Source organism: Tenrec ecaudatus, chromosome 6, assembly GCF_050624435.1.
Source record: "Tenrec ecaudatus isolate mTenEca1 chromosome 6, mTenEca1.hap1, whole genome shotgun sequence".
Classification (NCBI taxonomy): domain Eukaryota; kingdom Metazoa; phylum Chordata; class Mammalia; order Afrosoricida; family Tenrecidae; genus Tenrec; species Tenrec ecaudatus.
Genome location: NC_134535.1, coordinates 84386361 through 84401248, shown reverse-complemented (window position 1 = coordinate 84401248; position 14888 = coordinate 84386361). Strand labels below are relative to the sequence as shown.

The window sequence follows — 14888 nt, the reverse complement described above, 5'->3', positions numbered from 1 at the left end:
GGAGAAGAGAGGCGAGGAAGGAAAAACGGAACTCGGACATTTAGACAAAACTAAGCCCTCTGACTGGACCCTTCTCCAGGTGTGCATTTCGTTGGTGCCATCACTAAGGGAAACCGGAAAGAGAGGTCAGGTGGCAGAAGAGCAACGAGCAAAGGGAGCTAGCCTCGTTTTCTACAGGACACCGAGGCTGAAGAGACGGACCTCTCAGGCTGTCCCTTCGGGGTCTTGGGCAACCATTCGATGTCGTCACCTTTAAACTGAGGAAGACGAGGGCAGGGCTGCGGAGGCCAGGCAGCAGGGCGGGCGTGTAATGTTAACAAGGTAGTTCTTCTGCGGCTCCTGGGGAGATGAAGGGACCGTGCTGGGAAGCGCCCTCCGAGGTCCTGGCCTCTGAGTTCAAATGAGTGTAGTGCTGTGTCCAGGCACGCTGCCCGTGACCCCGTGGTTTTAACAGAGACACACCATGTGTCCACTTACAGGGCCCTCCTCTCTCTCCGTGCCCTGCTGGGGCACACACTGACCAGAGTCCCAGTGCTCATACTGCCTGGCTGGACATCGGAGCTGTATGTCATAGCGGGTGTGGCTGGGCCAGGTGATGGGGACTCTGGACAAGCCAGCCCCCACGTCACCCCCCCCCCTCCCGGGCAGGAAGGAAGCCTTCCTAGGTCTACAAGATGGGCTGGTTGTCATCTGGTTCACCTGCAGACCAGTGCCCAGCTGGGTCCCAAAGGGAGGCCAAGGATGGAAGAGACAGCCCCCTGTGTTTCTCCCATGGCTCGTGCAAAGCAAGGCAGACCCCTGGAAGCCAGGCCGCGGCTTCCTCAATGGAGAACTTCGCAGCCTGGGGGCCTCTGGTTACAAGCCGAGTTCTGCAGAAGTCGGTTCTGAGGAAGCAACAAAGTTTGAGGAAAGACCAGAGCGTCCCTCTGTCCCATAGCCAGCCCATCACTCTGCCCATCCCTAGTCTCAGAAGCTCAGAGCTTGCTGGCACTCTTCCCTCACCCCACCCCTCCCCAGGCTGGGACCAACAGGGTTTTGTTAGAATGCAGGTCCAATCACCCTCACCTACCCTTGGGGGGCAGCCTAGCCTCAGGGCCCCCAGCCCCTCCCAATCCAGGTCTACATACATCTTTCAGGCTGCCTCCAGCCAGTGCCACTGGTGTGGGGAGAGGATGCCTCATCAGGGTGCCCCAGGGCACAGTCTAGGTCCCCAGGGTCCCTCAGCCTGGTACCCACGCATGTGCCCCGAGCTGTCCCATAGACTAAGCCAAGTCGGGGGGGCAGGGAAGAGCCTGCATGTTTTATTGGGGAGACGGCAGAAGCAGAGGCTGGAAGCAGAACAGCCGCGCTTTTAACAACAGATAAATTAACCGCAATTTGGGGTCCGGGGTGGTGGTGAGGACTGGGCCAGGCGCTTTAATATATAAAAAAAACAACAACCAAAAAAAGACAAGACAAACGAGCCCCAAAGATGCGGGGCAGGGAGGTCAGCACCATCCAAAACAGCAGAGAGGGCCAGGCAGACAGAGAAGGCACCTGGTCCCCCTCAGCCCCTGGCTCCCCGCAGCACAGGAGCGAGGCCTGGCCCCACGATTCTCCAGGCAGAGGCTTGGCCAGGTTGGGCAGAGATGGCACAGCAGGTGGGCAGAGCCCAGCACCACAAGAAGAGGGCTCAGCTTGGCCTCCAGTGGAAGCTGGGGGTGGGGGCCCCAACTCCTTTGGAGAAGAGCCTTATTCTGGGTGAGAGAGGGGACCAAGGGTGGGGTCCCTCCCTGAGCTGAGAGCAGGATCATCTCATCCACAGCAGCGGTGCACAGCGGGTGGGTTGCCAGGGAGCCCGCCACCTCCTTTTCCATTGGCCTCCTTGGTCCCTTTGGGGGGCACCCCACGGGCCCCCGGTGAGGTTCGGCCTGTGGTCCCCAGCTCCAGCGGGGGCTGTGGGCTGGCGCCGGCCTCAGCCTTGGCTCCCACAGGAGGACAGCGAGTCATAGAGTGAGTCACTGAGGGACTCCGAGGTCTCCAGCCCCGGGGCGCCCCCACTGGCAGCCCGGGCATCCTCGCCCATGTCCGACGTGCTGGGGGTGCGGCTGCCCCCAGACACTGGGCCTGGGGGTGTGGTGGTGGATGGGCGGCTGGGCTCCAGGCTTGGCTTCCGGTCCACAGACAGGGCCTGGGAGAGGAAGGGAATCTTGGGAGGCAGGTCCCTGAGGAGGCCTTCTGGCCTCAGCACAGTGTGGGGAGGTGGAGGGAGGCAGGCCCCTGAGGTGGGGTGCTTCTCAGAGGAAGCAGGCTGGGTGTTCGGCCTCCCCAGCTGTGGGAGAGGCACAGACGCACCAGGAGCAGTGTGTGAGCAGGCAGATGGGTAGGCTCCCTGGTGGGGGGGGCATCTTAGCCCTCCTGGCCAGTCGTGCCAAGACTGGACATGGAGAAATCCATCTCCCCATCACCCCCCATCCTTCCCCCCTCACCCTTGCTGCATTCTCACCATGGGGGTTCGGGGCAGCCCCTCCAGCTGCCGGGGTGTGCAGAGGAAGGGGTCAGCAGAGCAGCCAGCGGCCCGTGCGTTGGGGAAGGTCCAGTTCTTAGCCAGCTGGCTGGTGGGGGGTATGCCTGGGTCCTCACAGGGGTCTGCCCGGGAAGGCAGGTAGGAGGGTGGGGGGTCAGGGCTGCCCCGGGGTTCACTCCAGGGAGGGCCCCAGCACAGCCCCCACCCCTGCCTGGACACTCACCCTCAGGACAGGTCTTATGGCCGCGGTGGCCAGGCGTCGCAGTGAGCAGCGCAGGGAAGACTGGCATGCTGGGATGCCGGCCACTCACCAGCAGCTCCTCCATGCCCGGCACCTCTCGCTCCAGTGTGTGGGCACGGCGGGGAACCTTAGTGAGGGGCGGTGGCCGGGCTGGGGGTACCCCGGGGGGCAGCTCTAGCCGTGGAGGCTTGGTCTTGGGTACATTCTTGCTGGGGGGGCCACAGCTGCTGTGGTCTGGGGGCGGAAAGGTCCCAATGCCGCTGTCCAGGGTTCGGGTCAGGGAGCCACAGGCTGGGGAGCGGAGGGGAAGTGGGGAGAAGGGGAATGTCAAGCCAGAGGCATAGCTGTGGCTCACCCCCAGGTTTCTCCCTCCAGCATCCATCCAGGTCCAGGTGCCACCCTCCACTCAGGGCCTCACCTGTCCCACAAGCTCCACCCACAGATCCAGGGCCCAGTGATACCTACCACCCTCCCCCCATCTGCACCAGACTTTGGGAAGAAGGTAGAGCAGATAGCCCCAAAGCCAGCTGGCGGTCACCCACCCAGTAATCTACACCAAAGCAGCCCTCGGGACTAAAGTGGGCAGGCAGAGGGTCAGGGTGTAGTCCCAGTCTTGCCCCCCACCCCAGTCCTGCTGACCTGTGAAGTGTGAGGGGGGCACTGGCTCGGCCAGGCTGTCCTCTGTAGGGACCTCTTCTCGCCTCCCTGGCTCGCTGCTCAGCTGTGGAGGACAGGAGGCCTGTCTCCATCCCACGCAGGAGTCCTGCAGGGCTTCTGGAGTGTGGCCACAGCGAGCCACACCCTCAAGAAGGCCCAAGCCCTCCCCAGCCCACCCCAAGACTAGGAGTGCCTGCAGGACACTGAGGCCTCCAGTCAGGCCCCCTGGAGCTCTGGTCAAGCCCATCTGCAAAGAGCTGTGGGGGGTCGGGAAAGCCGGGCCCTTTGATCGAGCCCCTAGCCCAAGAACTTACCTTCCCAGGAGGCTTTCCACAGCCCTGCAGGGGGCCCACCAGGCCATTTCGGGGCCCGCAGGCTGGCCAGGGGTTCTTGGGGTCAGCAGACACTGGCTGGAAGCCCCCATACTCAGGCTTGGGCTCCCGCCAACTTTGGGGTGGTAGCTCCTTGCCATCCACCCTAGGGCAAGAGTGTGATGGACAGTGAGGGTCATGCAGGGCCGGGGGAAAGGGGGCCTAGCTCTGATGGGCACCCCTAGGGCAAGAGTGTGATGGACAGTGAGGGTCATGCAGGGCCGGGGGAAAGGGGGCCTAGCTCTGATGGGCACCCCTAGCGGCCCCTCCTGTCACTGGGCTACAGCAGAGACACCCGAGGGACAAGGCCGGTGGACCAGCATGGCTGGGAAAGGGTGGAAGAGCAGAGACTGTATTGATACAGCTGGCAGACCTGGTCACAGCTGGGCCCACAGCACTCATGCACCTCACCAGGCCCCAGTCTCTGTGATGTCCCACCTCCCCGGCCCAGGTGGAGCGCCCCCGGCTGGGGGGGCCCTGCTCTGAACTGTGGCCCCCACTGTGGCACCTGAGGCAGATGCCAAGGGGCAGGATGGCACAGACAAGCCTCGGGGGAGATTTCCTTCAGCCCCAACAAGACCCAATTCTCCCAGCCTGGCGTGCCATGAGCAAGGCACTGCTGGGGGGCACCCCACCTGACTTGCAGTCCAACTAGGAACACGTACAGCCAACTTCTCCAGGGAGGTGGTGGCCTTGGCGGATGGGCTTGACCGGAGCCCCACTTTTTTCCTCCAGGCCAGCCTCCTGAACAACCCCCAGTTGCTACGTTGGCATCACACTCAACCCCTGGGGAAGCCTCCACCCCAGAAGGATGTGCCCATTGCACACCTGCCCAGCGAGAAGCAGACTCTCACCTGTTGAGCAGCTGCTGCATGAAGGTGTCTGCGCCTTGGTACATGCCGGCCAGCTGGCCCTGCACCTGTGGCCCTGGCCCTCCGGGCCGGGGCCGCGCCCTGCTGCTCAGGTAGGCCTTCTCCTCCTCCAGGGCGCGGCGCAGGTCCTCTGCCTTGGCCATCAGCTTGGAGATGTTGAGGCTCTCCGCCTCCAGCTTGCGGGCTTCCATCTTGGCCTCCTTGCGGAGCGGAGAGCCCCCCCCGCTGGCCCCTTCCTTGCCCTTGGCGGCCTCCGTGCGGCGGTTCAGGGCCGGCAGCTTGCTCTTCTTCAGGCCGAACCAGCTGGCGATGCTGCTGGTGTTGCGGTGCTTGGCCTCAGCGGTCGGCGCCTGGCCCTGGCCCTGGAGCCGAAGCACGTTCTCCTCGATGCCCTTCATCACCTTCTCCTCAATGGCAGAGTGGGGGGCTGGCCCCTCGGGGCCCGGGCTGGGGTCTGGGGGGCCAGCCGCTGGGGGTGTGGGTGGGGCCAGGGCAACCCCGCAGTCGGCCCATGGTGGGCCCTTCCCCTTGTCCGGCTTGGGGGCCTCCTTGCTGACTGGGGGAGCCCCGAGCCGGGGCACCACTTTGGTGGGGGACTTGGAAGGCAGTTTGGTGGGGCTGCCATGGGGGCTCTTATTGGGCTTGCCCAGGCTGGGGGCTGAGGTTGGCACTTTGGCAGGGGTCCGGGGGGCCTGGGGGCACAGGGCCCCTGCCAGCCGGCTCTTGGCCAGCTCCACTTTGGTGAGGCAGCTCCTTGGTGAGATGGGCTCCAAGTCTAGCCGGGCCCCCATGGAGTGGGAGGAGTAAACTCGGGTTCCGGGGTCTCCCAGGAGCCCAGCTTCCTGCTGCTTCAGGCTGCTTGTGCCTAAGGCCACCGGCCCCCGCAGCACCTTGGCGTCTGGCTGCTCAGGGGCTCTGGTGCTGGGAGGCCCTGGGTCTCCTACAGTGCTCTCGGCTGACCTCCCGGGTCCCCGGGCCTTCTCGCTGCCCAGCCTGGCCGCCAGTCCATTCTTCTCGGGACCCAGAGGACCCTCGGGGCCTGCCTTCAGTCTGCCCAGGGCGGCTAGCCTGTCCCGCAGGGGTGTGTAGCCAGGCTCCCCAGGCCGCCGCCCTGGCCCCTGGCTGGACTTCTTGGCCGAGCTGCCTGGGGTCTTGCGTCCGGGGTGGGGGGATTCCCAGCCTGCCTTGTTGGGGCTTTTCTCTGGGGGGCTCTCATAGGGGCAGGGTTCTGAGGGGCACGGGCTGGAGGGGACGCCAGGGCTTCTGAGGACCTCGGCAGCGGGTGGCACCTCCAGGGTCAGTTGTGGGTAGGGGGGGACCTGCAGTGTTGAGGGAGGGGGCTCTGGCGAAGCCCCCCTGAAGGTGGTCCGGGAGAGGTCCAGAATGTTCTCGTAGCAGGCCATCCCTGGCCCTGGAGACAGCGTGGTGGGCACAGCTGGCTGGGCGGGTCTGAGCTCGGCAGAGTCTGAGGCTGAGGAGCAGGGTGAGGGGCTGATGGGCAGGCTGTGTGCCCCATCAGGGGACAGCTCTCCTCCACCCAGGCCCCGGCGGGCCAGCAGTGGTGAGGGGCTCCCATCTGAGCCGCCATTCCGACAGGGGATTCGGGAGTTCCGGGGGAGCTGGGGGCTGAGCTGCGGGCCACCCGGGCTGGGGACCTTTTCCGAGGCTGGAGGCAGCTTTAGGAACCTGAGGCCCCTGGCAGGAGAGGGCAGGAGAGGTCCCTGGGCCTCCCCGGGAGAAGGAGGGCCGATTTGGAGCTTGCTTTTCACCTGAGATGAGGAGTGTGGGGGGCCAGGCCGAGAGCCCGAGGGGGTGTCCCCTGTACCCACAAACATGCTGAGGAAGGGGAGCGGCCCCTGGCCCTCTGAGGTAGCACCAAAGGCTGGCCTTTGGGCCTCTGGGGTACCCCCGCCCCATGCTGACTTGGGGAGGCCTTTGGACTTGGGCAGCTGTGTGGGCCTCTGGTCTATGGGGGCTGGCTGTCCGGGTCCTGGGTGGTCCCCGTTGAGTGGGCCTGTTGCTCCCGCCAGGAAGGCCTGCAGGTAGGACTCCGTGTCCTCCAGGAGTTGACCCAGGTTCAGCTGTTTGCGAGCCAGGGCACCAAGCAGGGTGTCGGGGCTTGGGGCCTCATTGGGGTCCCCTGCCTCATCAGAAGAGGATGAGGAGCTGCTGCCGGGGGCGCCGTGTGGGCCAGAGCCGGTGCCCTGGGCCTGGGGGGGGCCCCTGCTGGGGCCCCAGCACTGCCCAGTCCCCTCTTCCTCTCCTGGGGCCCCCAGGAGACGCTCCCAGCGCAGTAGGCCCCCCAGGCTGCTGGGTCCGAGCAGCAGGCAGGGGCCCCAGGGCGTGGGCGAAGGCCGAGGAGAGCCACACAGCTCCCCATTCACGGGTTCTGGGGAGCCGGGCCCCTCCCCCGGAGGCCGCCAGGGGGTGGCAGGGGAGCACAGAAGCAGGGGATCGGTCTCCTCCAGGGCTCTCAGCACCTCCAGGATCCGGGCTTTCTTCCGCAGGAATGGGGACAGGGCGTCCAGGGCTGGGGGTGGGGCAACCGGTGGTCCCGGGCCTCCAGGCCGCAGCTGCTGCTCCCAGCACACCTTGGGGGACGAAGGGCAGGAGCAGGTCGGTGCCTGTGCCACTGGGGGGGCAGAGCTGGCCTGCCGTCTGTGGGACCCATGGTGATTCGGCCTGGACACTTCGCCTCTTCCTCCTGGTACACTTGGTGCTGAGTGGAAAGCCCACCTCCCCTTCTTGGGGAGGGGGGTTCCTGCTCTCCCCTCTAGAACCCTGACCTCTAGGCTATCCCTGGGGAAGGAGGCATGGCCACTTTTCAGGGCCACAAAGAATAGAGTCACTCAGGAGGCCTTGAAAGGTGCCCAGATAGGGTCAGCTGGCATGGCCCTGGCAGGAGGAGGGGGCTGGGGGCAATGCGACACCAACCCTTCCTCACTCTTTCCCAGCCCCTTCTTGGGCTGTCATTGTGTGCGCTCTGCAGCCAGTGCTGTGTAGGCTCGAGGCCTGGTCCTACCAGCTGCTGCCGCCCTTAGGGACCCTCAGTCGACTCCACCTCGGGGCCGCTCTGTGGACAACAGGACAGAGCGCTGCCTGGTCCTGCGCCAGCCTCCCGACTGCTATGTTTAAGCCCATTGTGCAGCCGCGGTGCCAGCCCGCCTCTTATCTGAGGACCCTGCACTTTACCGGACACTGGACAACCCGGTCGGTAACTACCGGCAAAGCTCGGCGCTAACTGCAGTCCAGTGGCGTCGAACCAATGGGACTCAGAGGGGCTCTTGGGACAGAGCACAAGGGCTGCATGCACGCATACATGCATGGACGGACACACGGACGGAGTCCAGGCTGTGGGGAAGCAGGCAGGCATGTCTTTTCATCTGTGGAGTGGCCAGTTGAGTGCAAACTGCCTGGATTTCGGTTGGCAGGGGAGCGCTAGACCACTGGGCCACCAGGGCTCTTTTGTGCTTGACCGCGTAAAAACAAGACTCACGAGCTCGAGGGGGCTGAGCGCGGTGCCTGGCTGGGAGTGAGGGGTGTGACCTAGTACCCACAATGCATATCTGCTGCATCTGCCACGGGCCCTGGCTGGGCTGAAGGCTCACACCACCAGGTCGAACAAGTGCCCACTTAGGCACCAACAGGGCCCTGCCCTTGAGACACATTAGCAAACAGCCTGGAGTATAGACCGACAAGCCCCTCCCCCTACTACCCCAGTAAAGCCTGCCCTCCTACCTCTCTCTGCCCAGCAGAGCGCCCCACGGGCAGTGAGGGGGCCGGTCCCTCGGCGGAGCTCAGGGAGGGGGAGGCCGGCAGCTCTGGGGGAGGCTGGAGTGGGCTGAGCGGGACCTGCAGAGAGAGGCAGGCTGAGCACAGGTGTCCGGGGCTTTGCACCCAGGGCACCTTCTGGCCCAGGGCCCACGGTGCTTGCTGAAGTCCTCACCCGCCAGCTCGCAAGACAGGGGTAGATCTGAAGATGGAGAGCAGCACAAGTGTCAGGCTGGTGGGACCAGTCAGGAGGCTTTGGGGAAAGAGAAGCACCTTTGGGCCTCGGGGGGAGGGGGACAGTGGGCAGGTCTGGGCCTGGGTGCCCATGTTGGCTGCAGGGCTCTCTGCTGGCTGGGGCATGTCTTCCTCAGTGACTGGGGTGGGGTGTAAGCATCTTGGCCAGAGTGAGCCGCGGGTCTCTTCACACCCACACCCACCGCCTCCACGCCTGCCCACGGCCATGGCCACCAGTGGCAGCTTGCCTGGTTTTTCTGACTACACTCGGCCCCCCCCTCACATACCCTTTGTTCCAGCCAAGCCCAACGGCCCTGGGACCCGTGGGGGTGCCCTTCTCCCACTGGAAAGCCATTCCCCTACTTAAAAAACAAAACCTTCCCTCTTCCAAGGCTGGAGTGCAAAAGCCCAATGACATCTCTGTAAGGAGCCCTCCAGCCCTCCCCCTGACTGCTGGGCAGCATGCAGCTGTCTGCTTTGCAGTGTGTCTACCGGTAGACCTGCCCTACCAGTCTGCTTAAAGGCCCTGCTCATGGTAAAAACAAAAACAAACAACTTACTTAGCATCTGCTCAATGGAGCCTCCGTCCAAGCTAAGCACAAATTGGGAGTAACATTTAAGGACAGATAGCTGTCACTGATGACTGTCTACGACGTGTCAAGCACGAGAGATTACTCATTTAACCCTCAAGACACCCCGAAATGTAGGAGCAGGTATTTGAGTCCCCATGATACCAAGAAGAAAAGCGTGGCTCATCTGGTTAAACAATGTGCCAAAGGTCACCGGGCTCAGGAGCCCAAGCAGGGATCCAACCCAAGTGTATCTGAGTCCAAGGGTCGCGCTCTCTCCACTAAGTCTGTGACCTCTGATGGGGAGAAATTCACTCCCCAGGAGGTCCCAGGGTTGATGTAAGTAAAACATAAATGAGTCAAAGGTCACAGAGAAGGGCCAGGGAAGGGGTGAGCTCGGCCAGGGGTGGGGTAAGTGGGCCTCTGAGGGATTCTAGGTGAACCTGGGGCTGGGAAGGCTGCAGAGTCCCTGCCTACAACTCAGATCCCACTCTGGGCTGCTCTGCTCAAAGGGGCTCCAGATAGGCTGAGGTGAGGAGCAGCATTTACAGCTGGAGGCTTAGGCCTTCCCAGGGAACAGTGGGGTTTGTAGTTAGTAAGTTAGACAGTCTGACAGACAGACAGACAGACAGACAGACACACACACACAGGCCTTCCCAGGGAACAGTGGGGTTTGTAGTTAGTAAGTCAGACAGTCTGACAGACAGACACACACACACACACACACACACACACACACAGAGATACCTTCCCAGGGAATAGTGGGGTTTGTAGTTAGTAAGTCAGACAGTCTGACAGACAGACACACACACACAGATACCTTCCCAGGGAATAGTGGGGTTTGTAGTTAGAAAGTCAGACAGTCTGACAGACAGACAGACAGACACACCCACAAACAGGCCTTCCCAGGGAATAGTGGGGTTTGTAGTTAGTAAGTCAGACAGTCTGACAGACAGACAGACACACACACACACACACACAAGCCTTCCCAGGGAACAGTGGGGTTTATAGTTAGTAAGTCAGACAGTCACACACACACACACACACACACACACACACACACACACACACACACACACACACACAGGCCTTCCCAGGGAATAGTGGGGTTTGTAGTTAGTAAGTCAGACAGTCTAACAGACACACACACACACACACACACACACACAGATACCTTCCCAGGAAATAGTGGGGTTTGTAGTTAGTAAGTCAGTCTAACAGACAGACAGACAGACAGACAGAGAAAGTGCTTCCCTTCATGTCACGAGGACTTCAGAAAGTGGCCATTGTCGACCTCAGCTTCCCCCTTGAGTGGTCGACAAGAGCAATCGCAGGGGACTAACTCAACCCAGGATTCATTCCCAGGGGCCTCCCACCTCTCTCGGGTTAGGCAGGTGCCAGGGCTCGACCCCAGACCGGTGTCTGCAACCCACCCATGCACCTGTGGGTGACCACACGCTGTCCCGACCTCGCTGAGATACTGGCTGCTGGCTGCCTTCCGCTCAGCCCACCCTGTGTCCTTGGCAGCACACAGCCATGCCAGTGGCCAGAGGGGCCCTGTGGGAGCTTGAAGTCATTTCCAGCCACCACCCATCCTGTCCCACAGGACGGGCACACGCATAGCCTTCTCTGTCAACAAGAAGGGATGTCCACCCGTTGGCTGGAGAGCACCTGGGAGAGCACCATGCTCGAAGGGACTCAGGTAGCTTTTACCCATCTAAGGCCCAAATCAAACAGGCTGGGGGGGGGGTTCATTCCCTAATGGCCACAGTGCCCCAGATGGCTGGGGGGTAGCTTCCTTCTTCAGGTGCAGTGAGAAGAAGGTGCTGACGGGTCGGGACTAGGGAGCTAGAGCTCCCGGCGCACCTGAGGCAGGGAGCCTGCTGTGAGCTGGAGCTTCTGCTGGAACAGGGCACTGAGCATCTGGTTCTGCCGCTCCAGGTCGAACACCCTTTTCTTCAGCTTGATGCACTCCTCCCGCAGGTCCTGCCCCACGGGGAGTGGGGTGGGCAACGAGAGATGGGGGTGTGAACACGGCCCTCCCCCAAACTCTGCTGTGCCCCCTCCCTCCCTTCTGAAGAACTGAGCCTGGTGGATGGTTGGAGCAACAGCATCTTCTAAAGACGGTGAACCCCTGAATTTAATATGATTGGGCCTTTCCCATCTAATCTCCTGTGTCTTAGAAACCACGCCTCTGAGAAGGGGCCCTAGGCAGGCAGAGGAAGGTCTGGGGGTTCCTCAAAGTTACCCACCATGCCTGGTAAGTAATTCAGACGGGTCTCCTTAGACTCACAGCCTCCCCATTGTTCTCAGGGTCTTTATCAGCAGGTGAAGCTGGCTGGGGCCAGAGTACGGGAGGGGCGCAGGCCTCCAGACCAAGGCACCCAGCCTTGCCTCCCTACCCCACCCCACTGTTCCAACTTGCCCCCAGGGCCGGAGGGCCTCTAGGGAAGGCTACACAGACCAGCCTCGGGGCTCTGGTAGGACTGGCCCTCTACCCAGGGCCAGGGGTGAGACTCACCTTCTGGTGGAGCAGGGCCTGCACCACGTGGTTGGCCACCTGGAGACAGAGAGCCCACATGTCAGCAGGCCTGGCCGTGGCCTGGAGCAGACAAGCCGTGCAGCTCTCCCCCCCTCCCCCCTGCATAGCCCCCAGACCTCGTCCAGGCAGCGCTCGTAGGACTCCCGCTGGCTCTCGTTGGCCTGCGCCAGGGCCGAGTTTTCTGCCTGCAGTGGGCGGGGAGAAGAGGGCGAGAGAGCAGTTTTGGACATCATTCTTCCCTTGGGGCAACGTGTGTGTGTAGTGGGGGATGGGGGGACTGGCGCTGCGAGATTTAAGGAACCTACTAGTGACAGCCCCACCCCACCCTCAGTGTTGACAGATGCGCCACGGGCTGCCTTGAGGGCTGGACAAAGCAGGGCAGGGCCTTTGTGTGGCCAGCAGCACAGTCTGAGGCTCTGTCCCCTGTGCCTCCTGGCCCCAGCCCTGAATCGAGTCACTCAGCCCTCCCCTCCGGCCATTTCACACAAGTTGGGGCAGGGACGTGGAGGTAGTGATGGGAGCCAGCTGGGCGCTGCAGCGTCACCGCCCTATATAAGCGGGCACTAGGGCAGGGGCTCGAAGGGCTTCTCAGATGAGCTCTGCAAACGGAATGTCGGCTGGCAAAGAGGCCCGCCAGCAAGCCCACTGCACCCCCTCCACGCCAGGGACAGCGCCCCACCTCCAGCTCCCGCAGTCGGTGCAGAAGGTCCTGGCAGGTGCCCGGCTCTCTGCCTCCATCCCCGCTTTCTCCTGGCCTTGGGCTTCCAGGCCCAGCAGCCGGCTGATCCATGGTCTCCGACATCAGGTCCTGGAGCAAGTGAGAGAACTCTGGGCAGGCTACACAGGCGCTGGGGGAGGGGAGTGGAGGAGGCGGGGACAGAGATGACACTTGTTACTATTTCTCTGAGTTCCATATACTATAACCGTCGGCTTGGGGCTGGGGACCTCCAGGTCCTGGGACTGTTTTCTCATCTCAGGGACAGGCACCATTGTCTTCTACACTGGACACTTGCCCAAAGGGAGTCCGGGGGCGACAAGTGGCTCAGGCGCTCGGCTGCTCACTGTGGGGCTGGACACAGTCCAGCTCGAGGCACAGCTGGAGAAAGAGGTGGCTACCTACTGCCAGACCAAGCAGCGGCCGGGAGTTGGGGTCGGTCAGCTCCAGACCACCGGTTGGGTGCCCTGGACACATCCAGACACAGGTCACAAGCACTGGGCTAAGAGAGGAGAGGGCTAACACAGCTACAAAATAACCACAACGCTGTCCTTCAGAGGCTACAAAGACTCTCTGTGACTCGGAGATTGGAAGAAGTTACAAAAGTAATTTTTTTTTTAACATGAGGCTACTGATACTCCTAACAGGAGCGAAGACAATGCATAGAAAGATTCCCAAAGCTGTTGAAGACATAAGGCGACTAGGGTTTTGTCCTGATGTCCTGGGTGGGGGTACACTTCAGACAGTGTGTGTCTTATAGCTCCAAGGCTCTGGGTGAACACGTGGGGGCTCAGTCACTCGCTTGGTCCACACACCTTGGATGCTCAGTTTCCTAACTCTGAGACGTGGGTGGACTTCTGCTTTCCTTGCAGTCTTGTGAGAGTCAAATGTGTGCACAGAGGGAGGTGGGGGGGGGAGGGGGCAGAGTTTGAGAACTCATCTACCAGAGGAGGTGCCCACACGGGACTGAGATCCAAGGCTGGGAATCAGCGACCTGGGTTCTGCTCCCATCTCCCTCTGGTTCCTCCTGACCAACACCTGCTGCTCCAGGCACCGTCTCCCCAGGGGGCACGAAGACCCCTGTCAAGCCGAGCCAGCCCCTCGGTGTAAGGTGTTTGGTCCCTCTGCCGCGGGGAGTGTGCTCGCGCCCTGACCCTCCTCCTCCCATCGGCCTGGCTCCCATCCAGTCTTCAGGTTCCTCCTTCCAGTTGGGGAAGGTGCCTCTCCTGCTGAGTTCTGTAACCCTTGGTCTCCCGGAGGGGCCAGAGACAGTGCAGGAGACGGGTTAACCCCAGCGCACACAGTCCACCGCCCTGCTGGGCCTCAGGCTGGATCATCTGTTCCCCTCGGCATCTAGCTAGCTGCCACCTTCCATTTGAAAGTGAGTTTCAACTTCTCTGTTAGAGGCAAGTGTCGGTTTTTGTCTGCACAAGTAGGGTGGAGGCTCCGGGATAGTGGGAGCCTATCCCTAGGGGAAGAGGGTGGTACCCCACAAGGTGTCCCGTGACCGCTCCTCTCCCTGCCCCCATTGAAGCTGCCACAAAAAGGGGCTTAGAGCACTGGGGCCAAGGAGGAGGGGTCCCTCAGCAGGGCACTGAATAGTCCCCATTCTGTCCTCCACAGGGGGCCCAGGGATGCCCCCCTACATGTGCCCCCGCCCCTCCCCCCCGCCCTCCTCTGCTGATCCCCACCATTTCCAAACAGGCCCCCAAGTGCCTCACCTGCCTCTGCCTCCTCTCCAGGCGGGCACACTCGCACGTAGCCCACGCGGTCACCTGGCCTGTGGAGAAACACAGGGGGACATTGTAGTCGCACACACCCTCATACAAGGGTTATGCTCCTGCTGTGGGCTGAGGGGCCCACACAGCCCTTCCTTCAGGATGCTTCCACTCTGACAGATGAGCCAGTGGCCACTATGTGTGCACCGAGAGGTGACAGCTGAGGGGACAAGACCCAGGAGTGGGAAGTGCAGGCCAGGCCAAGGGAAACGGCGAGTGCAGAGGCCCTCAGCCCTTGGCCAGGTGTCGCTCAGACAGACTGGGGCTTCCAGACCCTGGGGCACACACACTGCCTTCCTCAATCCTCCCAACCTCACCGGAACCCAATGACACCCAGGAGCAGGCAGGCAGACTGGAGTGCGCTCCGTGTCTCCTGTGGGTCAGGCCATGTCGGCATGTCCTCAAACACCGACACCTTCCATTCCCTTAACACTCGGGCTAACACGGAGGGGGCCAGGGGCTGCCGGAGCCCGGGACTCGCTGGGCGGCTCCTAGGTGTTCTGTTTTCTACGCGTCCCGTGGTCTCTCTGCACATGTCAGGGTTGAACGACAGGCTCCTGATAACTGTGGGTTCCTTACAGCCACTGCTGGCCTTTGCCTGGGCAGATTCAGGCCAGAATGCTTACTCGATG

The 14888-nt window shown here is 62.1% G+C and overlaps 1 protein-coding gene across 4 annotated transcripts in view; it reads right to left on the bottom strand.

Annotated features, from left to right (window-relative positions):
• Nucleotides 1–1272: 1272 nt before the first annotated feature.
• The window catches only part of NCKAP5L (NCK associated protein 5 like), a 35262-nt gene continuing 21646 nt past the window's right edge, over nucleotides 1273–14888 (bottom strand). For 3 of the 4 annotated variants that reach the window (XM_075551720.1, XM_075551721.1, XM_075551719.1), the window contains 12 exons: nucleotides 14200–14258; nucleotides 12443–12571; nucleotides 11880–11948; nucleotides 11743–11781; nucleotides 11088–11207; nucleotides 8386–8499; nucleotides 4630–7238; nucleotides 3719–3881; nucleotides 3387–3468; nucleotides 2730–3038; nucleotides 2486–2628; nucleotides 1273–2170 (listed from right to left, as the gene is read on the bottom strand). In XM_075551720.1, coding sequence (XP_075407835.1) covers nucleotides 1955–2170; nucleotides 2486–2628; nucleotides 2730–3038; nucleotides 3387–3468; nucleotides 3719–3881; nucleotides 4630–7238; nucleotides 8386–8499; nucleotides 11088–11207; nucleotides 11743–11781; nucleotides 11880–11948; nucleotides 12443–12571; nucleotides 14200–14258 — 4052 coding nt within the window. In that variant the 3' untranslated portion in view covers nucleotides 1273–1954. Of the gene's footprint in view, nucleotides 2171–2485; nucleotides 2629–2729; nucleotides 3039–3386; nucleotides 3469–3718; nucleotides 3882–4629; nucleotides 7239–8385; nucleotides 8500–11087; nucleotides 11208–11742; nucleotides 11782–11879; nucleotides 11949–12442; nucleotides 12612–14199; nucleotides 14259–14888 lie in introns of all 4 variants that reach the window. The other variant, XM_075551722.1, reaches the window with a different exon arrangement.